The sequence below is a fragment of the Heptranchias perlo genome, chromosome 20, assembly GCF_035084215.1.
Source record: "Heptranchias perlo isolate sHepPer1 chromosome 20, sHepPer1.hap1, whole genome shotgun sequence".
In the NCBI taxonomy this organism is placed as follows: Eukaryota; Metazoa; Chordata; class Chondrichthyes; order Hexanchiformes; family Hexanchidae; genus Heptranchias; species Heptranchias perlo.
In genome coordinates this window covers 3757778-3783931 of record NC_090344.1, presented here as the reverse complement: position 1 = coordinate 3783931, position 26154 = coordinate 3757778, and the positions used below count along the sequence as shown (strand labels likewise).

Here is a 26154-nt window from a genome sequence, read left to right as displayed (position 1 = left end):
ATGAGCTGCCGCTAAAAGCCCCCTCTCCCGCTATGAACAACTAAACTGGCACCTGCTATTGCAAGACGGTAGGCCAGAGGAACGCAAATGCTCACATGGGAAAACTAAGAAGTCGATTGTTGACCTCCATACGTTTGTCCCACAAGAGCGTATTGTAAAAACGACTGGTTGTGAACAAGATGCGTTATGGAAGATACCATTTCTACCTTGAACTCCGATCAAAATGTTCGGCGTAAAAGGTTTGGTTGTTTTAGAAGACGCTCGAACTCACAACCTGGTCATTTCTGGAGCCCAAACTGCTATAAATATTTAACGCACGCTTAACAATTGTACAATACGAGAGCAGCGAACAACGGACGGCATCAGCACTCCTGCCAAACAGCTTCATTTTCGGTCTCTCAATTATCACTTCGAGATCTTTCTCAAACAGAAGCTTCCAATCAGATGCGCTTCGTTAAATAACAATTCCTAAATCAAGAGAGTTTTGATCGATCATGACTAAATTTCCTCACCTGTTCCTTTTAATCACCTGGAATGGTGACCATCAGGTCCTGGAGATTTGTGTATCTTCAGCCTAATTATTTTCTCCATTGCCATTATTTTACTTATACGAATCCCCTTGATTTATTAACAGTTTTCCTCGTGTCTCTGGTATGTTAGCGTCATCCATTTCTGTGACGACCGATGCAAATTAAAAATTTAGCAACTCTGCCATTTCCTGATTTTCAATTACAATATCACCTCCATCTGTCTTCAAGCGGCCCACATTACACTAAGCCTCCCTTCTTTCTCTTAATATACTTGTAAAAACCTTGAGAGTTGTCCTCATTTTCCCTCACAAGTTTTTCTCCTTTTCCCTTTTTGCTTCTCTTGGGATTTTTTAGTTTCAGCACCACAATAAACAATACTTCGCTGTAAAGTTCGGCTCAATAGTTCTCCAATGTCAGAGCGAGAATTGTCTGAAGCCCTAATTTATTTAACGTAACAAATACAATCACACATAATCATCCATGTATCAACGCACTGATGGATGCACAAAGATAAACACAGCGAGAAATCCAGTCAGTGTCGGAATGCACAGGTCAACGGACAAGCGAAATGGACAGTGAGAAAACGGCCTGAACCCCCAATAGTGAAGTGTCGCTGATAGATATTAGTGAGAGGAGGTGGGGCTGTTGCATCATCAATTGGCGCTGTGGCTTAATTGGTTAAAGCATCTGTTTAGTAAACAGGAGATCCTGGGTTCAACTCCCAGCAGTGCCTTGTGCAGCTTATTATTTTACCTAATTTGTGGAATTAAGCGACAAAATAACACTGTGGTATTTGTCTTTGTTCAGGTTTCAGGAGGAAACGGATAGCAAGATGACTGTTCAAAAACGCCCTTTCATTCCACAGACAGACCTCTCATGGAATGTGTCTGTCACACGTTAATTTCAGGACACGTTCTTGTTTCTGGGCTCGTTGGGGTCGAGGCATAATTCATGATTTGAGGTTCAAAGTCGGTACTCGTCCAAATTTGGACCTCGACTTGTGATCTTGACCTGCGGTACAAACGTTTGCAAATAGGAAAAATAAGTCTTCAAATCGCTCCACCTGAATCTCCAGACCCGGATGAAATATATCCCAGGATGTTAACAGAAGCAAGGAAGGAAATAGCGGAGGCTCTGACCATCATTTTCCAATCCACCCTGGCAAAAGTTGTCGTGCTGGAGGATTGGAGGATTGCTAACGTTGTACCATTGTTTAAAAAGGGAGAAAGGGATAGATCGAGTCAATACAGGCCAGTCAGCATAAACTCGATGGTGGGTAAATTATTTAGCACAATTCTGAGGGACAGTATTAATCGTCATTTCGAAAGGCACGGATTAATCAAGGACAGTCAGTGTGGATTTGTTAAGGGAAGGTCGTTTGAATTGAATTACTTGAGGAGATATCAAGGAGGATCGATGAGGTTAGCGCGATTGATGAAGTCTACATGGGTTTTAGCGAGGCTTTTGACAAAGTTCTACAGGGCAGATTGGTCAAAAATGTAAATGCCCATTGCATCCAAGGGACATTGGCAAGTTAAATCCAAAATTGGCTGAGTGGCAGGAAGCAAGCAGTTGTGGTCGACGGGTGCTTTTGTGACTGGAAGGCTGTTTCGAGTGGGGTTCCATGCGGCTTCGTAATAGGTCCCTGCTTTTCGTGGTACAGATCATCGATTTAGACTTAAATGCAGGGGGCATGATTAAGAAATGTGCAGATGATACAAAAATTGGTCCTGTGGTTGATAGTGAGGAGGAAAGCTGTCGACTGCAGGAAGATATAGATAGAGCGGAACGGTGGATAGAAAAGTGGCAAATACAATTCAATCTGAAGATGTGTGAGTGAGTTGTGGGGGGGCAAAAAGGCAAAGGAGTGCACAACAAATATTGTTATTAATTTGCCATTTATACGCCCATTCTGCAAAGTTGTTAATGTCGTCCTTATTTTTCTCATTTTTCCTTTGTATTAACTATAGCTCGCAATTAGGTGTCATCACTAATTTTGGAATTGTACTTCCGATTCCCGTGTCCAAATCATGAATGTAAATTTTGAACAACAGCGGTCCCACCACTGATAAATTGTAAACAACAGTGGTCCCAGAACCGATACATTGTGAACAACAGTGGTCCCAGAACCGATAAATTGTAAACAAAAGTGGTCCCACAACCGATAAATTGTGAACAACGGTGGTCCCAGGACAGATAAATTGTGAACAACAGTGGTCCCAGCACCGATAAATTGTGAACAACGGTGGTCCCAGCGCCGACAATTTGTGAACAGCTGTGGTCCCACGAATTTTGATCTTGAACTGCAGTTGAAACTTTTGCAGAAAAAGAAATAACGTCCCCAAATCGTCCCACGTGAATCTCAAACGCTTTGGGAAGAAGTTTAATAGAAACAATCAGGACTTTAAAGGCACCTCAACGACCTGAACTTCCGTTGAATGAATTTTGTTAGCCATTACATTCGACCGTGAAATCGCTCTTGACTTTCATCTCACTGAAGCAGAGTGTGACCGCTTTGTATCTGTGAGCATGTCGGTGACGTGTTAGCTTTGATATTGATCGCTTCCAATTTGCAAAATTCATCAATCGTCAGGGAAAAGAAATCGAGAATCGAAATGTCCCTCTAAGTGATGAACTGAAGGGATTGGTGCTCCATGCAGATCTGGAAAATGCGTGGTGCAATCGGTCAGGAGTTCCAAATACACGCTCCAGCCACTCGGCAATCATATTAACTGAGCTTTACTCTGGCCCAGTGTCGCCGCACTGAAATCGAGTATTTCTCCGGCATGTTTTTCTTCATAGTTGCTGGTTTAAGAGTGAAGACTGGCTGGTTGGATTTTCACTCCTACAAGCTTTAATCATTCATTTTTCACTGACTGTAGACAGTTGTTATATTGGTCGCTGCAAACTCAAAGTTTAGCCCAGTGAATTATTGGTTTAGCAGGTGATCTCTTCACCTGTTCTCGGCGGTGTTATCGGTTAGCGTGAAAGTTTGATGGTTCGAGCCCTTATTTTATTTTTCCTCAGGATTCATCGCCTCAAAGTTCCAGGGTTTCAAGGCATGTTTTGGAATCAAGAAAATGTACCGGAATCATTGCCAGCTGAGCAGGGCTGATATTCTACCATTTACCCTGCGGTCGGAAATCAGGCACATGAATCATGTAAAGGAATGGAATATTGGCTTCACGGTAATTACAATTCTCCTTGACAGGCAACCCCCCGAAAGGCCCGAAGGGAGGCCGCATTCGCAGCAGGAGAGCTGGTTCGCTGTGACATGGAGATTTCTGTAGTGAGTGAGACCAGACTGTTCCTATGTTCAGAGAATAAATTTCACACCCTTTATTTTGGAAAAGCAAAACGTTGGAGATTTTTGTCACAGCCCGATGCCTTTCGTGTTGTATCAGATGTTCCTCGTTGCGTTACTTTCATCATGATCGGAGAACCAGTTCGGGCGCTCCTGTGATAAACAGCGACAATTGCCAGTTAATGTTAAATTTAACAACGACTCCACTGCGTTTTTAATCCCACTCTTAAGATGCAGTCTATAAAATGAAAAAAAATCATCACATTCAAAGCATAAAAATCTTATTAAAGTTTTGACTGTCTCTCGGGAACCACGTCAACATCGCCATCAGTCTGAAATAGAAAGTTATCGATTGATTCATGGTGATTAAAACAGGGATTCAACTACGAACAGGATTCAATTAGCTTCATGTAATTAATTTAATAAGTTCATAACTCTTTTTAAAGTTAATTCCCGAACTGGGAATCGAACCTCGCGGCAGTGAGAGGACAGAATTCTCACCACCAGGCCATTGGGGAGCTCCCAAGATTGCGCAAGAGACAAAGTGGAACTGATGACATTAGTTTTTCTTTCGCTCTTTCAAAATTCATTCAGCTCTGTGTTTATTCTCAGGCCTCTTATCTCTCCTTCTTTTCAGCTTCTGACCGCGGATATTCCTGTGGCTAAATATCAATAATATAGAACATCTCACAGCCCCGGTATATTTGCTGTTTCTCTGTGCAGTTCTGTGCAAAATCAAACTGCACGCAAATACCGACAGTGCCTCTCTCTCACTCCCCACAGAAGCAGCAGGAGATGCCACTTTAAACTGCCAGTTGCTTCAAACGATTCATGACGGACCTGCGTGACCTTGCAGCTTTCCCAGGAGCTGCATTCAGTGCGTGAATTTTGGAAATTGAAACATGTCCATCAGCAGCTTGTGGGAGTATTTTACCTCACTTTCCATTTCATGTACATGCCTACTTGCACTTGGTGATGTCATTGCCTGAACATCACCTCTGTCGCGATATTATTTCGAACAGAAAATGCCATTTTGTGCCAGCAGTTTGTCTGGCAGGAAAATGACCTGAATTACAAAGGACCAAGTAGGAAAGGCTGCGTTGCTCTGCTTGTTGGCAGCAAAGAATTTTCAGCGTTTCCTTGGGGTTTAGTGTTTAGGATTCGGCGCTTTCATCACCACGGCAATGGTTCGATTGTCGGTGTCAACATCCGCATATTATACACTCTACCATAAGTGTTCTGTACTCAAATTGCTGATTTTTTCATTGTGAGGGGAAGAAACATAAATGTGTGGACATTAATTTCGAATTCATCAGCTGGGTTGCACCTTTTCTTTTCCTACCGTCTCAGTCTTTCCATCTTTACCCTTCTCTGCTGGTGTTGCAGGTTCCATCATTCTTCGCTGTTCACGATGCCTGAGAAGTCCATCAGGAGAAAACAGGCAAAGTCAAGAGACAGAGACAGGGAGAGATTAAAACATAGAAATAAATTGTATAAATGTCAAGTTCTGCGAACAAGCAGAACTTCGAATGGAGCTTGGGAGAGATTCCTTCACGTGTCTTGCAATTTTGCAAGAGATCGTTGGGCTCCGAGTTAAAAGCGTCGTTGGCGATGGAGCACCTCTCTGAGGGAGCGAACAAGGTCCGTTCGTTCAAGTTCAGATTAATTTGAACACTGAACAAACATTAAAAAGTAGCGCTGCGAACAGGATTTGAACCTGTGCAGGGAAACCCCATTGGATTTCAAGTCCAACGCCTTAACCACTCGGCCATCGCAGCTTCAAATATCGATGATGCACAGCTATAAATCAGAATGCGTCGGGTTATCACACGAGATCTGTGACACTTTGTTCTCTCAGACAGGTTTCCAACTGGAAACTTACAGCTTGTTCATGTGCTGACTTTGCTGTCTCGGTGATAGAATTCTCATTTATCACGTGAGAAACCGGGGTTCGATTTCCGGTTCGTTTACGATTATTTTCATTCTCCATTCATAAGATCGCGTGAATTGTGCGACATTCGCCCTCAGCTAAAATCTGCGCACCATTTGAGACATTTTCCATTCTCCACGTGTGTTGCGGCGAAGCTGGGTTGGAAAATCACATTGCAAGTCCTCCGCCTTCATCATTGGGTCATCGCTGCTGCAAGCGACAAATCCGACACCGCTGCAGAAGAGAATGAAGAAGGTTATGACAGGAGAACTCTGAGACTGTGTGTTCTTTTAGACAGGTTTCAAACTGAGCGCATGCCGCCGGCTGCTGTGCGGACTTTGTGATTTCAGTGATCAAATTCTTGCTGTCTGCGCGGGAGGCCCGGGTTCGACCACCGCTCAATAGAGGAGCATTTTTCATTCTCCATTTATGCGATCATGTGAATTCGGATACGTTTACATCAAGCTTCAATTTGAACACCATGTTTTGACATTTTCCTTTCTCCGTGTGTGTTGTCGTCGACAGAACCTCTGCATTCTGTCCTCCATGCACTGGAATTAAGACAATCCTGCCGACTGCACTGCTGACAAGACGTGAGAAGCCAATTAGTGATTTTGAACTAAAAATGGAAACACCGCAGGGCTCGTCCGGGACCTCTCACATAGCAATCAGCAAATCCCCAAAGCGAGAATCATACCCCAAGATCAACGAGCCACTGATAACAGAGGGGTGCAACCAATGCAGAATTCTGTGCCACCCACAGCCGATCGGCCACCATTCTGTCCATCCTATCACTTTTTCTATTCCGATGTACGGCAATGTGAAGACGTACATTAACTATTTCATATCAACAATATTAGCCTCTCTTTACCACATTCGTTTCGAATGTGCGAGTTGTAATGTCAAGTGAGACTTTGCAGAATTAATTGCTCTAAAGCTACATTGTTGTCTGTCTCGGCATCCGCAGATTATCCACTCTACCACAAGTATAACAGTGACTACACTTCAAAAATACTTCGTTGGCTGTAAAGCGCTTTGGGACGTCTTGATGTCGTGAAAAGCGCTTTATAAATACAAGACTTTGTTTTTATACTGGGCTAAAAGCACTGATAATTTCACTATGAGGACGAAGAGACATCAATATGTGGACATTGGCTACGAATTCATCATCTGGGTTGGTCCTTTACTTTTCCTACCGTCTCATTCTTTCAATCTTTACCGTTCTCTGCTGGTGTCGCAGGTTCGATGAGCTTGGGCCGTTCAATGAAGCCTGAGAAGTCCATCAGGAGAAAACAGAGCGGGACAGAGACAGGGAGAGATAGAGAGATAAAAGTAAAGAAAATAAGCCTGAATATCAAGTTAGCAGAATTTGAAATGAAGCTTGAGAGAGATGGAATCATACACTCATAGAATCGTTACTGCACAGAAGGAGGCCATTCGGCCCATTGAGCCTGCCCCGGATCTCTTCAAGAGCAATCCAGTTCGGCCCATTTCCCCGTTCTTTCCCTGTGGACCCGCAAATATATTTCATTCAAATACTTGTCCAATTCCTTTTAGAAATTAACGATTAAATCCGCTTCCACCACCCTTTCAGGAGATGCATTCCAGATTATAACTACTCGCTGATTTAAAACGTTTTTACTCATGTCGCCTTTGGTTCTTTTGTCAACCACCGAAAATCTGCGTCCTCTGGTTCTCGACCCTTCCGCCAACGGGAGCAGTTTCTCTTTATTTACTTTATCTAAACCCGTCATGATTTTGAACACTTCCATCAAATCTCCACTCAAACTTCCTGCCCGAAGGAGAACAACCCCAGATTCTGCAGTCTATCCACGTAACTGAAGTCCCTCATCCCTGAAACCATTCCAGTAAATCTTTTCTGCGCCACCTCTCAGGCCTTCACATCCTTCCTAAAGTGCGGTGCTCAGAATTGGACACAATATTCCAGTTGTGGATTATTGTGAAGTTTCCTTCAAGCACCTTGAAGTTTTGCAAGAGACCATTGGGCTCCCAATTAAAAGGCTCTGCCGCGGTGGAGAATCGCTCTGAGAGAAGGAAATGCGGCCCGTTATCTCCAGTTCATATTTATTTGAGCATTGAACAAAACTTTAAACAATAGCACCGCGAGCAGCATTCCAATGAATCACAGAAAGACCCTGTCGATTTTCAGATGTAACGGCTTAACCACTCGGCCATCACAAGCAGCGAGTGCAAGTAATGCACGGCTGTAAATCAGAATGCGCAAGGTACTCAGAGGAGGTTTGTGAAATTATATGTTGTTTCAAACAGGTTTCCAACTGGACACAGAGAGCACGATCCCATGCAAACGTTGCTGTTTCACTGGTAGAATTTGCACTTTCCACGCGAGGGAACAGGGTTCGTTTTCCCGACCAATTAAGGCGCATTTTTGTTCTGCACCTCTGAGATCGCCTGAATTGGGATAAATTCACCTTCAGTTTCAATCTGCACACCGCCGTGAGACATTTTACTCTCTCCGTGTGTGTTGCGTCGATAAACCGGCTGCATTCTGACCTCTGGACCTCAAACATGCTCGAGGATTAAATCAATCCTGCTTTCTGCAACGCTGAAAAGATGTGAGAAAGAAATGAGTGAATCCTCACTGGAAATAGTGAAACAGGAGGGTTCTGGGATTTGAACTGGGGAACTCTCACATATCAAACAGTGAAACGGCCAAAATGAAAACCATAATCCGAGAACAAGGAGCCGTCAGTAACACAACCGGACAACCAGTCGATAATTTCCCTGTTACCCACAACCGATCGCCCATTCATTCAGACCGCTTCTGTCCATCGAATCATAGAATGGTTACAGCACAGAAGGAGGCAATTCGGCTCATCGAGCCTGTGGCGGCTTTTTATAAGAGCCATCCAATTAGTCCCATTCCCCGGCCTTTTCCCGGTGCTCTGTATTTTTCCCCTTGAAATTCCTTTTTTAAGTCACGATTGAATCTGATTCCACCACCCTTTCAAGCAGCGCATTCCAGATCAGAACTACTCGCTGCGTAATTAAGTTTTTCCTCATATCGCCTTTTGTTCTTTTGCAATCACCTCAAATCTGTGTCCTCTGGTTCCCGAGCATTCCGCCAATTAAAACAGCTTCTCTTTGTTTACTTTATCTAAACTCTTCATGACTTTGAACACTTCTATCAAATCTCCTCTGAACCTTCTCTGCTCTAAGGCGAACAACCCCAGCACTAGGCAAATGCGGTCAAATGGCTTCAATTAATTTGTTTGATCATTAAACAGACCTTTAAAGACAGGCCTTGTTTTGTGGAAGTGTGAGCTCGTGGTTTAAATCGCTGGTTTCAATGTTTGGTGCGTTTCTCGATTCTAATTTTACCACTGACAGAATTTCTGCAAATATCCATTTTGACCTGTTCACATAAATCCCGATTGCAGTGCAATGGAGCAGAGGATGTGAAAGAACCTGAATGTGAAAGTGCAGATATTAGTTTCATCACAGTGACTGGACACGTTTCCACAGGTAATGGCCTCTCACCTTAAGATTCTTTCCAGCAGAGTGGGACAGGTGATCAGAGTGACTGGGCTCTCGCGGCGCAATCAGTCCTTATATTAGTTACAGGCTTAGGAAATGCCGTGGTTTTTAATTCGCATCTCAGCAAGATCAAACAATCCTTTTCCTTGTGAACATTTCGACCGGAGTTGAAGGTAAAATTGATGTGCTCCAAAATTCATTTAATTATCTGAATTGCCATGTGGTTCCTCCGGACTACGCGGTTGCAAGAGCAGATGAGATGTTTAGTATTACTTGTTTACAGGAGGGAGGCTGCAGTTTTGTAGACACAAACTATGATTTTGATCCATCTTCAAATCGTGGGATTTAACTGGAGCTTTAAACCAGCGCCAGAGGCCGCTCAGCCAGGATACTTTCCATCTTACACTTCAGGAGCTAGTTTTACAGGAATAGAATTACTGCAAGCAAGAATTCTACCCCTGAAGCACCAATGCTCGCACGGCAGCAGGATGCATGTGTCCAGTTAGAAACCTGTCTGAAGGAACATGCAGACTGACAGAGCCGGAAGTCCAGCAGATTGACTTTCGGTCTGAGCAGATGATGAGTCTCCTTCTTGAGAGAGTTTCGCCAATCCAGCTCAGAGTGGTTTAACAATCATGAATTCGGGTGTGACTGGAGCCACTTGTGTCAGATGAAGTGTCGGGGGCAGTTTCACATCCTTGACGGACATTAATGATCCTGTTGCGGTTTTGCTGCAAAATTTCACTTCCCAGCTCCCGAACTAAAATCCAACGCCGTTGCAACTCGAATCCACAACCTTTGAATAGCTTATCAAACAAAACAAGTAGAAGTCCAACACACCAGCCGTTGCGTCACAGGGTCAGTTGCCAAAAAAACCCGAATAAAAAGAAAGACGTGTTTCTCCGGTCCAGGGGCAAAGTGACAATGGATGTTATTCAAAAAACTGTCCCCTCGAATCTGTCTTCATTTTTTTTTGTAAAGCTTCGATTTTAAAAGTTATGAAAAGCCGAAATAAATAAAGTAAATTATAAGAATCGAATCCATGATCATGGCGTTACAACATACTCTAAGCAACTGAGTTAACCGGCCGTACTGACGGTCCATTAGACATTTTAATTAATTACTGTACCTGTACGCTAGTTGGTAGCGCTTTCTGTACTTGGACCCCTAAATCTCTCTGCTCCTCCACAGTTCCCAGTTTCTCACCATTTAGAAAACATTCTGATTTATCTTTCTTAGATTTAAAGTGGATGACCTCGCTCTCCCCCACATTGAACTATATTTGCCGCAGTTTTGCCCACTCACTGAAACTATCAATTCCCACTTTTCAACTTCCTGCTTCGATCTGCATGACTGTTGCGTCACCAGAAGGCTGCGTGTTCAAATCACGGGGTAACCGTTACTTTTCGAGCTGATCGGATTCTGGATCGTTCCGGAATGAATATTTCATCTGCTTTTTCTCAATAAACAGAACCTTGCTGTAAAGTCTGCTTCCCTGGTTCTCAAATTTCAGGAAGGCGTCTCATTCTGCCCTCGACTTTTGATCTTGACCTGCGGTTGAAACTTTTGCAAAGAGGGAAAAGAAGTCCCCAAATCGCTCCACGTGAATCTCAAACGCTTTGGGAAGACGTTCAGTTCAAACAATCAGGAATTTAAAGGCACCTCAATGACCTGCACTTTCTTGGAATGAGTTTTGTCCGCCATTGCATTCGACCGTGAAATCGCTCCCGGCTTTCATCTCACTGAAGTGAAGAGTGTGACCGCGTTTCATCTGTCAGAGTGGAAGTGACGAGTTTGGGGTCGGTATGGGTCGTTTACAACTTTTGAAATCTCACCAAGCAGCAGAGAAAAAGAAACTTAGAATCAAATTGTCCCTGTCAGTGATGAATTGAAGTGAATATCGCTCCAAGCAGATCTGGACAACTCGCAGTGCAGCCGCACAGGAGTTCCAAATCCACCTTCTCGCCACTCGGCAATCGAATGAACTGAACTTTACTCTGACCCCGTGTCACCGAGCTGCAATCGAGCATTTCTCGGCCACACTTTTTCTGAACATCATAGTTACTGGTTTAAGAGTGAAAACTGCCGTCCGCTTCACTGTAAGTGCAAGAGACAACTTTGTAGACACCGTGTAGTGTCACAGACCTGCTCGTCGGACCTGCTCATTTCATCTCATCTCATTTTCAGTGAACCTGAATATTACTGGAATGGAGAATGGCGAATCACAGCTCGATAAATCAATCCTCTCGACCACGAGGTGACTGAGTCTTCCAACGCACAGGTGCTTAATGGCAAAGTGAGTTTAATGTTCAGGAATAACAGAGCACAGATTTTCACTCGTGCAAACTTCACACACTTTATTTTGGAAAAGTAAACTGATAGCAGAGAGAGGTGATATTAATCGCTGCAACCTGATTTTTTAGCTCGTTGAATCAGTGGTTCAGTACTACACGGGTACTGTCTCTGTGGCGCAATCGGTTAGCGCGTTCGGCTGTTAACCGAAAGGTTGGTGGTTCGAGCCCACCCAGAGACGGTGGGGTAACTTTTATCTTCATGGTCTCGCATTTCATGGTTTCTGATATTTGTTTTGGCTATAAAACAAATGCCCGCTTTCGATGGCCAGCTGAGGACGGCCGATCTTCCACCATTTAACCTGTGATTGGCTTCGGGGAAATCTGAATTCTTCTTGACAGACAAGGTCCGAAGGTTGCAGGAGAGGCGCTTCACTCTGACATGGATATTTCTGCAGTGAGCGACACCAGACTGTTTCCACAATGAATGTCACTCCCGTTTATTTTGGAAACGCAAAATTGTATTCACATTCCGATGGGTTTCACATTGTATTCACATTCCGATGGGTTTCAGTTGATTTGTGAGAGATCATGAAAGGATCCTGCAGCGCGGCAACAAATCCTTACATCCGAGTATCTGCACCCTTAAATCCGAGTATTTGCACCCTTACACCGGAATATCTGCACCCTGACAACGGAGTATCTGCACCTTTAAATACGAGCATCTTCACCTTTACAGCAGAGTATCTGCACCCTTACAACGGAGTATCTGCACCTTTAAATACGAGGATCTGCACCTTTACAGCAGAGTATCTGCACCCTCACACCGGAGTATCTGCACCCTCACACCGGAGTATCTGCACCCTCACACTGGAGTATCTGCACCGTTGCACCGGAGTATCTGCGCCTTTACAACCATTAACTCATCAATTGTCCCCAATCATCTTTATCAGCGTCAGGAGCCCCAAACAAAACTCAACAGTGAAGAAATTGGCTTTATGATTCTTCACTAATGTACGGACACACTTTTATTTACGGCACTGAAAGGGAGGTTTGGGGAAAGTGGCCGCTGATACTCAGAAACTACTGCTTGTTGCTTTTTCTTTCCAGCGGGCTTGTTGGTATAGGGGTATGATTTTCACTTTGGGTTTGTTGTTTGAAACATGTGAGAGATCCAGGATTCAAATCCCGGTCGAGCCCTCATTTCCCCCCGAACTTTTGATCTTGAGCTGCTGTTCAAACTGGCAGGGTGTTTGGAGGTATCTCATTGATCTCATGTCCTCTGAATGCATTTTACTTGCAATTACAATTGACCTTGAAACCGCTCTCGGATTTCATCTCACTGAAGCAGAATGCGGCCGCTTTTTATGTGTCAGCGTGGAGGTGACGAGGTTGTGGTTTATAACCGCGGGCACACCTGTCCGGACATTGGTGTTCAGAATGTACAAAATGCTGTCTCAAATATTCTGTTGTCATCCAGGGAGCTCTAGTTTTGCATGCCCAACCTTTCCAATGGAAAGAATGTGTCCAGTCTGCACTAGAAATATCTCCTCACTCAAGGCCTCCCATTGCTCATTTACTGTTTTACCTGCCAATCTTTGATTCCAATCCACCTGGACCCGATCACTTTTCAACTCGCTGAAATTCGCTCTTCCCAGTTGAGTATTTTCATACTTGATTTTTCCTTGCATTGTCCATAACTACACTAAACCTGCTGCAAATGCTCCCCCAGAGAATCATGCTCCACTTGCCCCACTTCTTTCCCCTAAATAAATCCAACACTGCTTCCTTCCTCGTTGGGCTGAAAACATACGGATTAAGAAATTTCTCTTGTACACATTTCATGAATTGCTCGCGCTCTTTTACTTTTACACTGCTATTTCCCAGTCTATATTCGGATAAATGAAGTTCCCTTTTATCACTACTCTAAAATTATTGCATCTTTCTGCAATTTACCTGCCAATTTGCTCCTCTTTCTCCTTCCCACTATTTGGTCGCCTGTAGAATGCATCCAGCAGCGTAATAGCTCCTCAATTGTTCCTTGATTCTAACCAAAAAGATTCTGCCTTTGAACCCTTAAGCATGGCGACCATTTCTACCGCTGTAACAGTATTTTTGATCAATAGTGCCTGCTCCCCTCTACCCCCTCCCCCCACTTTTTTCTCTGCCTTTCCTGAATACGTTGCAGCCAGGAATATTTAAGTGGCCATTCCTCCGCTTGTTTGAGCCAGGTCTCCATTACTGACACTATAACATAATCCGATGTTACCACTTGTGTCTGCAGCTCACCAACATTATTTACGAAGTGTGTTAAACACAATATCAGGGCATAAGGGTGTTACAAGTTCTATTGCCCAATTAAATGTTCTATGCATTAATGTACGTAGCATAAGAAATAAAACAAGTGAATTAGAAGCGTAAATTCAGCTTATAGTGCATGACGTAGTGCTCATCACTGAGACCTGACTACAAACTTGGCATGACTGGCAGATAAATATTTCAAGTTATAAGCCGTTTAGAAAGGATAGGGACATTGGAAATGGCGGTGGAGTAGCGATATTTAGGAGTGATACTATTACTGCATTAGAAAGAAGAGATATCAGTAAAGGTGAGCACGCAGTAGAAAGGCTTTGCGTAGAAATTAGCAACAGAATAGAATGCAAGACGTTGGTGGAGTTGTTCATAGACTTCCGGACAGCAGTGAAAAAGTAACAGGATACACAGAATCGGAGAGGGTGTTAGGGGTCTGGAACTCACTGTCTGAAAGGGTGGTCGAGGCAGAAAATCTCAACTCATTTAAAAAGTACTTGGATGTGCATCTGAAGTGCCGTAACCTGCAGGTCTATGGACCAAGTGTTGGAAAGTGGGATTAAGTTGGTAGCTCTTTTTCGGTCGGTACAGACACGATGGGCTGAATGGCTTCCTTCTGTTCTGTAACTTTCTATGATTCTGTGATCCGTGTGTGGAGGATTCGCTCAATCATCAGACGTGCTGAGACACCAGCGAGTTCACATCTGATTGCAGGGCTTGGATTCTGCTGTTAATCGCATCCAGGACTGCTGATATTAATAACCCCTATAACTGAGCTGGAGTTTAATATTCTGGATATCTGTTAAATAAATCAGCTTTGTTTTAAACACCTTGTTGTGGATTTTGGTTTTTCCCACCTGAGTGTTCAGCATCACCTGGCGAGAGCTCAGAAAGGACAATCTGGGAGGAGGATCGGCCTTTGGGAACAGAACTTCTGCCTGGACACAGTCCTTCAGGGCCACACTGAGAGTGGTAAACGGCACTTTGGTCTTTCCCGTCTCTCTTCACTGACAGCAAAGTCGCCGTCCGGCGTCCAGTCTAAAAATGACTGTGGTAATTATTCTATGAAGATTTAACCTGTTTGTGAGACAGTCCTGAGTCAACTATTTAAGGCAGGCGTTAACTGATTTAAAATAAACCCGATTAAAAGAAATGGGTTCTGAATTGTGATTTCCGTGAAGCCAATGTTCCATTCCTTTATATGTTTCATGTGCCTGATTTCCGACCACAGGGTAAGTGGTGGAATATCAGCCCTGCGCAGCCGGCAATGATCACGAAACATTTTCTTGCAGACCAAACACACATTGAAACCCTGGAAATTTGAGGCGATGAATCCTTAGGGAAAATGAAATAAGGGTTCGAACCATCAAACTTTCTCGCTAAGTGATAGCACCACCGAAACAGACGAAGAGATCACCTGCTAAACCAATAATTTACTGAGCTAAACTTTAAGATTGCAGCCACCAATATAACAGCTGTCTACTGTCAGTTTACTTCTCCAAAATGAATGGTTGAAGCTTGCAGGAGTGAAAATCCAACGAGCTGGTCTTCACTCTTAAACCAGCAACTGTGAAGTTAAGAGAAACGTGCCGGAGAAATACTCGATTTCAGCGCGGTGACACAAGGCCAGTGTAAAGTTCAGTTAATATGATCGCTGAGTGGCGAGAGGGTGGATTTGAAATTCCTGAGCGACCGCACTGTGCATTTTCCAGATCTGCTTGTTGCACCAATCCCTTCAATTCTTCACTTGCAGTGACAATTCGATTTTCGGTTTCTTTTCCCTGAGGCTTGGTGAAATTTTTAAAATTGAAAGAGACCAATATCAAAGCAAACCTCGTCAATGACATGCTCACAGATATAAAGCGGCCAGACTCTGCTTCAATGAGATGAAAGGCCAGACCGGTTTCAAGGTCGAATGCAATTGCAAGCAAAGCTCGTTCAATGAAAGTGTAGGTCATTGACGTGCCTTGAAAGGTAGTGATTGTTTGAACTGAATTTCTTCCGAAGGCGTTTGAGATTGAGGTGGTGTGATTTGGGGACTTCTTTTCCCTCTTTGCAAAGTCTGAACCGCAACTAAAGATAAAAATTCTCAGGCTAAAATGGGGATTCTCCGGAATATGAACCTCGAATCGAGAATTATACCCCCACCTCAACGAGCCCAGAAACAAAAACTTGTCCTTAGGTTAAGATGTTACGCTCACATTCTATGAGAGGTCAGTCTGTAAAATAAAAGGGCATTTTGAAGAGATATTCTGAGAAGTTCCGTATTGGACCCTGAACAAAGTACAAACACCGCACGCTGTTTTTGCTGGTCAAATTCATTACATATCATAAATTCCACAAAAGCACCACGGGGAGTTGAATCCAGGACCGGAGTTCTTTAACCAACTGAGCCACGGAGCCAATCCACGGGAACGCTTCTCACTTCCTCTCATTAATATCTATGCTACACGTCATATTCTGTTGGGGGTTCAGACTGTTTTATCTTTATCAATTTCATAGAAACATAGAAAATAAGAGCAAAAGTAGATCATTCGGCCCTTCGGGCCTGCTCCGCCATTCAAAATGATAATGGCTGATGTCTAACTCAGCACCCTGTTCCCGCTTTTTCCCCAGATCCCTTGAACATTAAGAAATATATCTATCTCCTTCTTGAATACATCTAATGACTTGGCCTCCACTGCCTGCTGTGGTAGAGAATTCCACAGGTTCAGCAGCCTCAGCGAAGAAATTTCTCCTCATCTTGGTTCAAAATGACATACCCCCTATCCTGAGACTGTGACCCCTGGTTCTGGACTCCCCAACCAACGGGAACATCCTCCCTGCATCTAGTCTGTCTAGTCCTGTTGGAATTTTATATGTTTCGATGAGATCACCCCTCATTCTTCTAAACGCTAGTGAATACAGGCCTAGTCATACATCATCCTGCCATCCCAGGAATCAGTCTGGGAAACCTTCATTGCACTCCCTCCATGGCAAGGACATCCTTCCTCAGATATGGAGACCAAAACTGCACACAATACTCCAGATGTGGTCTCACCAAGGCCCTGTACAACTGCAGTAAGACATTCCCTGTTCCTGTACTCAAATCCTCTTGAAATGAACGCCAACATACCATTCGCCATCCTAACTGCTTGCTGCACCTGAATGCTCGCTTTCAGCGACTGGTGTACAAGGACACCCAGGTCTCGTTGCACCTCGCCATTTTCCCAATCTATCACCATTCAGATAATAATCTGCATTTCTGTTTTTACAACCAAAGTGGATAACCTCATTTATCCACGTTATACTGCATCTGCCATGTTCTTGCCCACTCACCCAACTTGTCGAAATCACATTGGACCCTCTCTGCATCCTCCTCACAGCTCACATTCCACCCCAGCTTTGTGTCATCTGCAAACTTGGAAATGTTACATTACGTTCCCTCATCCAAATCATTGATATATATTGTGAATAGCTGGGGCCCCAACCACTGATCCCTGCGGTACCCCACTCGTCACTGCCTGCCACCCGGGAAGAGACCTATTTATTCCTTCTCTTTCTTGTCTGTCAAACAATTCTCAATCTATGCCAGTATATTCCCCCTATCCCATGTGCATTAATTTTGCACACTAACCTCTTGTGTGGGACCTGATCAGAAGCCTTCTGAAAATCCAAGTACACCACATCCACTGGTTCACCCCTATCTATTCTACAAGTTACCTCCTCAAAAAAGTCCAGTAGATTTGTTAAGCATAATTTCCCTTTCATAAACCCATGCTGACTTTGTCCAATCCCGTTAATGCCCTCCAAGCGTTCTGTTATCGCATCTTTTAAAATAGACTCGAGCATTTTCCCCACGACTGATGTTAAGCGAACTGATCTTTAATTCCCTGTTTTTTCTTCCTCGTTTTTTCAATAGTGGCGTTACATTTGCCACCCTCCAATCTGTAGGAACCGTTCGAGTCAGTAGAATTTTGGAAGATGATCACCAATGCATGCACGAGTTCCAGGGCCATTTCGTTTCGTACTCTGGGATGTAGATTTTTTAGCCCCATTAATTTCCCGAGCACTTTTTCTTTAAAACTAATCCTGGTTTCCTTCAGTTTCTCCCTCAGTGGACCCTTACTTCCCTAACATTTCTGGAAGGTTGTTTGTGTCCTCCTTTGAAGACAGAACCAAAGTATGTGTTTAATTGTTCTCCCATTTCTTTGTTCCGCAATTGACTGTAAGGGACCTACATTTGTCTTCACTAATCTTTTTCTCTTGACATTTATATAACCTTTTACAGTCAGTTTTTGTGTTGCCGGCTAGTTTACTCATACTCTACTTTTCCCCCTCTTAGTCCACCTTTGCTGAATTCTAAACTGCTCCCAATCCTCAGGCCTGCAGCTTTTTCTGGCAATTTTATATGTCTCCTCTTTGGAACGAATACTAATGGCTAATTTCTTTTGTAAGCCACGGTAGAGCCACCTTTCCTGTTTTATTTTTGTGCCAGACAGGAATTAATAATGGTTATAATTTCTCCACATGTTCTTCATATATTAGCCATTGCCTGTCCACCGTCATCCCTTTTTGTCAAGTTCTCCAATCTATCCTAGCCAACTCACTTTCGTAATTTCCTTCATTTAGATTCAGTACCCTAGTTTCGGATTTAACTACTTCACTCTCCATCTTAATGAGGAATTCTATCATGTAATCGTCGCTCTTCCCTAAGTGAGCCCGCACAAGATTGTTAATCAATCCTTTCTCATCGCACAATACCCAATCTAGGATCACCTGCTCGCTAGTTGGTTCATCAATGTATGAGTGTACATGATTTATTTCTAGACTCCAGGAATTCCTCCCCCACTTTATTATTGCTAGTTTGGTTTGACCAAGCTGTATGTAAATTTAAGTCAGATTATGTTTTACCTTTCTTACCTGTGTCTCTAATTTCCTGTTTAATGCCCTCCACTACTGTTTGGGGCCAATAAACAACCCCAACCAACGTTTTCTGCCCCTTGGTGTTAACCCCATCCATACAGATTCCACATCGTGATTTTCCGAGCCAATATCCTTACTCACTATTGCATTGATTTCCTCCTTTACCAATAACGCTACCCCACCTCCTTTCCATTTTTGCCTGTCCTTCCTAAATATTGAATACCCCTGGATGTCTCTATAATCGCAATTATATCATACCCGTTAATATCTATCTCAGCTGTAAATTCATCGACCTTATTGCAAATGATCCGCACATTAACACATTTAGACTGTTCAAGATTGCTAGTCAGCTATTTGTTTATCACCATGTTTTCTCTGCCTGCCACTATTGCTTCTTCCCGTTCTGTCTTGTTTCTATCATTGTTTCCCCCTCCTCCGTCTTCCTGCTCTGGTTCCCATCCCCCTGCCATTCTAGTTTTAACCTTCCCTAACAGCACTAGCAAACAGCCCCCATGAGGACATCAGTCTTGGTCCGGTGTTACCCATCCCATCTTCCGCCGAACCGGTCCCAAAGTCTCAGGAATTTAAATCCCTCCCTCCTACACCATCCCGGTAGCCACGCAATCATCTCGCCTATTCTCCTGTTCCTGTTGCCGGAGAGACCAGCAGCCAGTGGTCGTGCAAGGAGAGAGCCCAACATTCTCCCGGCTTGGCAAACTGGTCAATCGATGCCCTTAGGGAAGAGGCAATTCCAGAGATATGGGCCCAGGCCCAACCCACAGGATCAGAGTTAGAGGCAAGGGAACCAGTCATTCCTTCCCGACACCATTTTACGACAAACCCACCACAGCTTTGACCCGGATCTCAGTGCGAATTGGGGAAGGTTGCAATTGTTGGCTGCAGCAAAAACAATTCTCAAACCAGACATCAAGTTAACTCACTGCAAAGAGTACAACCCAGCGAGCATTTGGAAGATAACACGAGACCAGAATCATCAATAACAGGATTTTATTATCCAACAGACACATCTACAGTTCCATGGAGCTGCACTCGGAGCCCACCCTGCGGCCCTGCTCCATTTTCCATACAGCAACAGTCCCGACCAACAGGGCCACGGAGAGCAGCGCTGCCCCAACCGCTAATCCAGGAACACGGAAGGGGGAATCAACAGCAGTATCTGTGGGGAGAAGCCAGGGTTAGATGGGCACCAGTTACTCCATCACGAGACACGGTTGGAGCTCCCTGCTTTACCTTTCTCGTCCTGGTGGATCAGAGCAGCCAATCTCGCCTCACCTTCCAGGAAAAGGATGGGTCCATCAGCGGTCACCAATACCCCAGACTGGTCATCGGCGCTTCTTCGCCTCTCTGGGGCGAAGGAGAGAAAGAGACAAGAGTTCATGGTTAATGATTAAATCTTAATCTGTCTGGAAATCCTGAATCAGATGGCCTCATGCAAAACACATCAGGGCCCTGGGTACCGGACAGAGTTTGGAGATCGCAGTTCCGGCTATAATTCCATCCGGATTCTCAGAAGGACGTGCCAACTGAGCAGAATTCGCAATTGCTGCTGCCACAATGGCCAGTCTGGTCTCCTGGTGAAGGAGACACTGTTTGATGCACTACTTTGACCCGCAGTTTTATGAGACACTCAATTGGACAGGTGTCCGGCCCCGGGACATCCGTTCGGTTCCACCCTGAATTCCCAGTGTCAGAATGATAGTAAGATGCTGGTTTAATGTTCTCCAAGGCCAAGGGTGGACTATTCCGAACCGGATGTGGAACACACTCGTGCCAACAATTGGAGGATTCTGCTCCTCAGGGGTCGGCAAGTAGGGCAGCTCAGCATCCGGGCAAGTAGCAAGGAACCAAAAATACCTCATTCATCCCAGCTCAAGGATCAGAGCATCCTTCACAATTACTGACCTGGTGCAAGATGTGCTCAGACCCGCTGCCCTAGATTGCTATTCGAATGGAAACCTGCACCGAATGGAAATGGACAAGTTCCCAGACCCGCCAGATTCGGGACATTAACCCTGTGCCCAGTGTTCGGCCTCTTGCTGAGGGAGCCCCATGTACAGATGTCCCACACCCAACCCTCCCCATCAGCGTTTAGTTTCTATTCATATCACAGGTACTTACTGGGGCTGCAGGGAGCCGTGCAGTTCTCTCGAGTGGAAGGGTAGCAAACCTCAGCACTGCAGTGGAAATAAACCTGCAGAGAGACAGTGCGGTATGGTCAATCCCACAGCTCCCAGTTCGGAGATCAATGCTTCTGCAGCCAACCGAAAAACAGGGGCCTGCTCACTTCTTAAGCCCGGGGAGCAGGTGATACAAAGTGACCGGGAAAGAAGCACTGAAGGAAACTCACCTCCCCGGACAGAGCCCGGCCCGAAACTCGGTCCCAGAAAGCGAACGTGCTGACTACAAAACGATTATGGTGAGTTGGGAACCGCAAATGTGAAGCAGCGTTTACCGGGAGTAGGCGGGTTTTGTAGTTATCACCAGCAAAGGGGCACCTGGAACAGAGACAGAGGGGGAGTCACACGGTTATAGGTTTACATCAAACCAATTATACCAGCGTCTGGAACAAAATAGCAACTTCGAAGGAATATTTCCCCAATCACTAACCCGGACTGAAGTAATGATTTCTGTATTAATCCCCGCCCATGTCGCCCCCTCCCCAATCCCCACACTGCCTCAAGCCCCCTCACTCGCTCCCTTACCTCTCCACCAGGAGGTCCCATCGGAGCCCCGAGTACGGCTCGGCAGTGGGGGTCGCCCAGCAGTCATTGAGCACCAGCACAAGGGACGGATCGTTCCGGTTCAGGACACGAACCTCCACAAACACGGGGTCCCGGAGCACACTCAGGATCGGGTAGTCACTGGCCACATACCAGCTCCGGTAACCACCATCTGGAAAGAGAAAGATGAAGGGTGGGCACTATTTGGAGAGAGAGACTGAATTTGGACACTACTATCAGCGAGCACTCGTTACCTCTCGCTATTCTCAGCTCCAGAAGCAGGATCCCGGCCTCAGTGGCTGGCAGTGGTGGAGAAAGGGTGTAAACTCTGGGCTTCACCTGCAGATCAGACTCCTGGCTTCCCTTGTAACTGCACTGGACATGGAGCCTGCAAGAGAACGGACACGGCTGAAGAATTCAGGTACTCACTGTCTCTGCCCGCTGAATGTGCTCCTATTCTCACCTGAAAGGGCTGTCCCGGGTCACCGATCCCAAAGCGCCATCCAAGATCTCAAACTCACCCAACACATCCGTTTCATACAGGATGTTCATGCCGTCCAGCTACAAGAGACAGAAGACCATTATTCCCGAACTGAGCCATTGATGGGACTACCAGCACACAATACCTACCCGCTGAGTAGCGCCACATTCAGTGACGGCGAACTGAAAGAGCACAGTGTCTGCAGAGGCCACGATCGGATTGCACTCAGCTCCTTCTCCATCCTTCAGATGGACCGTTGTCAGGTTTACAGGAGGCAGCGTCAAATCCTTGGAGATAGCGATGAGGACCTGCCCATCCTTGGTGCAGACTGCAAGAGAGTCAATGAAAGGCGGTTAGTTGACCCACGGGGAGGGTCAAGGGAACCGTTACAGGAAAGGGGACAAACCCCATCCATGTTTCAGTTTCTATCCCGTCCCCTTATCTGTCTAATGGAAACCAGTTGACCAATTACAGCTCGTCACCACGCTGCTTGGATTAAAATTGCTCGCATCTCCGATAGAAATTAAATATCAAATTCAAATGGTCAGTGGCAGCAGGGGCCGGGGCTCATTCACTCTGCCCCCCCCCCCCCCCCCACTACTACCTGGACAATTGCACCGGGCAGAATTCAACCAGTGTGAGTCCCAAGTCACCGAGCAACGGCGGAATGATTCTAACTGCAGATATTGCGTCAAAGGCCGATTAATTATTTCCCTTTGTTTGATTACCAGCCCCCAATCCCACAATCAATTATACTCTGCGGGATTAGAGACTCTCAATCACACCACCATTTCCACTCCGGACTGGAAAGGTTTGAAATTCCAACTGACGTTGCATGACAGGAAGGAGAAAGAGGAAACTGTACAGGGAAACCCCTAGTACAGCTAGATTGCGGGTGAACCTGGAAAGTCCAGGCCCAGAATATAAACGGACTGAGAATACACCCACCTGGAAGACGGTCCAGTGAATAGAAACACGGCGGTGCATCCCGGTTCCCCGCATCAAAGCAGCAGCCTCTCTGCACACACTCACTGGCTTCAATTCCCGGAAATCCGCAGTCTTTGCGGTTTTTGGGAGACAGCCAACATTTATCGGCGGGGAAAAGGAGAGAGGGCGGCTGAGCTGAACAGATTACAACAAGTAACAAACCAAGAATCCCCAAACCCTCCATTATAACAAACAAACCCTCTCAGGTAAGTGAGAATGGAGAACCGACTCCCTCTTTTTATCGCAGCGCTGTTAATTGGCAATAATTGAATGTGCCAATCAGCCTGAGGCAGAGTCCGAGGCCCACGGGCTCCGGAACATCAACCAGCATTCGCACGGCTCACACGGAGATGGGTCCAACGACAGCTGCACAATTCGCCCCTGGACTTTTTGTTTGTTTGCATTGAAATTGTTGCTTTTTTCCCCCTTGATACCTTTATTTCTTCATCACAAAATTAAACGAAACTGGAACCAAATCACATTATTAGTTTCTATTTTGCTTTTTTAGTCACCTTTATTTCTTAGACCCAACGTCACCTTTAATAGTTTATTAAAAATAGGCCCCATCTCAGTGTGACCCGTGGGAATGCGGGTTTTTTAATACTAATTAATAAACAGAGTCAAATCAATATGTTATTGTCCAGATACAGTACGGTAGCATTAGTGGTTATGTTACTGACCTTGTAATCTAGCAGGCCTGGACGAATAATCTACGTGTCATAAGTTCAAATTCTGCCACGGCAGCTGGGAAATTTAAATTCAATTAATTAATTAAAATCTGGAATTAAAATACTACTATCAGTAATGGTGGCCATGAAACGACCGGATTGTCATAAATAAATCCCATCTGGTTCACTAATGTCCTTCAGAGAAGGAAACCTGCCGTCCTTACCCGGTTGGTCTATGATGTGACTTCAGGCCCACAGCAATGTGATTGATTCGTAATTGCCCTCTGAAATGGCCTAGCAAGCAATTCAGTTGTAAAAACTCGTTTAAGAAAAGTCATACTAAGAATAAAACTGGACATGAAAAAGGCACCCAAGCCCAGTTGACCCTGCAATGTCCTCCTCACTAAAATCTGGGGACCAGTGCCAAAATTGGGAGAGCAGTCAAGCAACAGCCTGACATAGCCATACTCACAGAATCATACCTTTCAGAAGAGGTCCGTGACTCTTCCATCACAATCCCTGGGTATGTGCTGTCCCACTGGCAGGACAGACAAACCAGAGGTGGCGGTGCAATGATATACAGTCAGGAGGGAATGGCCCTGGCAGTCCTCAACATTGACTCTGGACCAAATGCAAATCTCATGGCATCAGGTCAAACATGAGCAAGGAAACCTCCTGCTGATTACCACCAACCGCCCTCCCTCAGCTGATGAATCAGTCCTCCTCCATGTTGAGCACAACTTGGAGAAAGCGCTGAGGGTAGCAAGGGCCACAGAAGGTACTCTGAGTGGGGGACTTCAATGTCCATCACCAAGAGTGGCTCGGTAGCACGACTACTGGCCGAGTCCTGAAGGGCAAAGCTGCCAGACTGGGCCTGCAGCAGATGGTGAGCGAACCAACACGAGGGGGAAAATTACTTGACTTCGTCCTCACAAATCTACCTGTCGGAAATGCATCTGTACATGACAGTATTGGTGGGAGTGACCACCGCACAGTCCCCGTGGAGACCAAGTCCCGTCTTCGCACTGAGAACACCAATCAGCGTGTTGTGCGAACAGATCTGGAAGCTCAAAACTGGACCTCAAATGCCTGTTATCCGGCCGCAGATTAAATGGTGGAAGATCAGCCGCGCTCAACTGGCAATGTTTACGGTGCATTTTCATACAAACAGAACACACATTCGAAACCGGGAAATGCGAAACAACGAATGTTAAGATGAAAGCTCTCTGTCATCCGCGGGTGGGCTCAAACCACCAACTTTTCAGTTAATAGCCAGACGCGCTGACCAATTGCGCCACAGAGACACGACGTTTGCCCTTCTGAACCACTAATTCACCGAGCTAATTCAGCTTGCAACGATCAATGAAACAGCTGTCTTGCCATCAGTTTACTTTTCCAAAATAAAGGGTGTGCAGCTTGCACGAGTGAAAATCGTTGCCGTCTTATTTCTGAACATCAAACTCCCCTTGTCCCTAAATGCCTGTATGTTGGAAGACTCGGTCACCCAGTAGTAGAGAGGATTGATTTTTCGAGCTGTGATTCACCATTCTCTATTCCAGTCATGTTTCGGTTTGCAGGTAATGAGATGAGATTAAATGAGCAGGTCCAACGAGCAGGTCTGTGACACTACACGGTGTCGACAAGTTGTCTCTTCCACTTACAGTGAAGCGGACGGCAGTTTTCACTCTTAAACCAGTAACTATGATGTTAGGAAAATATGTGGCCGAGAAAGACTTGATTTCAGCGCGGTGCCACTGGGCCAGAGTAAAGTTAAGTTTCTCTGATTGCCGAGTGGTGCGAGGGTGGATTTGGAACTCCCGTGCGGCTGCACTGCACATTGTCCAGATCTGCTGCGAGCGATATTCACTTCAATTCATCACTGACAGGGACAGTTTGATTCTAAGTTTCTTTTTTCTGGTGCTTGGTGAGATTTCAAAATTGAACGCGACCCAGACCGACCCCAAACTCGTCACTTACACGCTGACAGATACAAGGCGGCCACACTCTTCACTTCAGTGAGATGAAAGCCGAGGCCGATTTCACGGTTGAATGTAATGTCGAAGAAAACTCACCCAAAGAAAGTGCAGGTCATTGAGGTGCCTTTAAATTCCTGATTGTTCGCACTGAACTTCTTCCCAAAGCGTTTGAGATTCAGCTCAAGCGATTTGGGGACTTCTCCCTCTTTGCGAAAGTTTCAACCGCAGTTCAAGATCAAAAGTCGAGTGCAGAATGAGACACCTCCCTGAAACCGGGGAACAAAGAAATCAAACTTTCGAGCAAGGTTCTGTTTGTTGAGAAAAAGCAAAAAAACATTTATTTTGGAAAGATCCAGAATCCTATCAGCTCAAAAAGCAACTGTTACCCCGGCGTAATTTGAACACGTAGCCTTCTGGGGGAGCAATAAGTAATGGAGATAGAAGCAAGAAGTTGAAAAGTGTGAATTGACAGATTCAGTGAGTGGCAAAAACTGCGGCAAATAGAGTTCAATGTG

The 26154-nt window shown here is 45.1% G+C and overlaps 1 protein-coding gene and 3 non-coding genes across 4 annotated transcripts; 2 read left to right on the top strand and 2 right to left on the bottom strand.

The window, feature by feature from the left end:
• Positions 1-1189: 1189 nt before the first annotated feature.
• trnat-agu (transfer RNA threonine (anticodon AGU)) lies at positions 1190-1263 on the top strand. The gene has a single exon. It is a non-coding gene; the product is annotated as a tRNA-Thr (tRNA).
• A 4267-nt stretch (positions 1264-5530) lies between these two features.
• On the bottom strand, positions 5531-5612 carry trnas-uga (transfer RNA serine (anticodon UGA)). Its single transcript has one exon. It is a non-coding gene; the product is annotated as a tRNA-Ser (tRNA).
• A 6127-nt stretch (positions 5613-11739) lies between these two features.
• On the top strand, positions 11740-11813 carry trnan-guu (transfer RNA asparagine (anticodon GUU)). Its single transcript has one exon. It is a non-coding gene; the product is annotated as a tRNA-Asn (tRNA).
• A 10173-nt stretch (positions 11814-21986) lies between these two features.
• LOC137335569 (zona pellucida sperm-binding protein 4-like) lies at positions 21987-23188 on the bottom strand. Its single transcript, XM_068000883.1, has 3 exons — positions 22957-23188; positions 22158-22336; positions 21987-22088 (listed from the first exon to the last, which is right to left on the bottom strand). The coding sequence occupies exons 1-3, from the start codon at positions 23177-23179 to the stop codon at positions 21987-21989; spliced, it is 504 nt and encodes a 167-aa protein (XP_067856984.1). The 5' UTR covers positions 23180-23188.
• Between the last annotated feature and the right edge of the window lie 2966 nt (positions 23189-26154).

What these genes read in the sequence shown, in the direction of transcription:
- LOC137335569 (XM_068000883.1), bottom strand. Translation starts at nt 23,179, where the DNA reads ATGGAGGGTTTGGGGATTCTTGGTTTGTTACTTGTTGTAATCTGTTCA. An exon ending in TTCACTGGACCGTCTTCCAG is followed by an intron (nt 22,337 to 22,956) that starts GTGGGTGTATTC and finishes ACTCTCTTGCAG; the next exon opens with TCTGCACCAAGGATGGGCAG. An exon ending in AATGTGGCGCTACTCAGCGG is followed by an intron (nt 22,089 to 22,157) that starts GTAGGTATTGTG and finishes TGTCTCTTGTAG; the next exon opens with CTGGACGGCATGAACATCCT.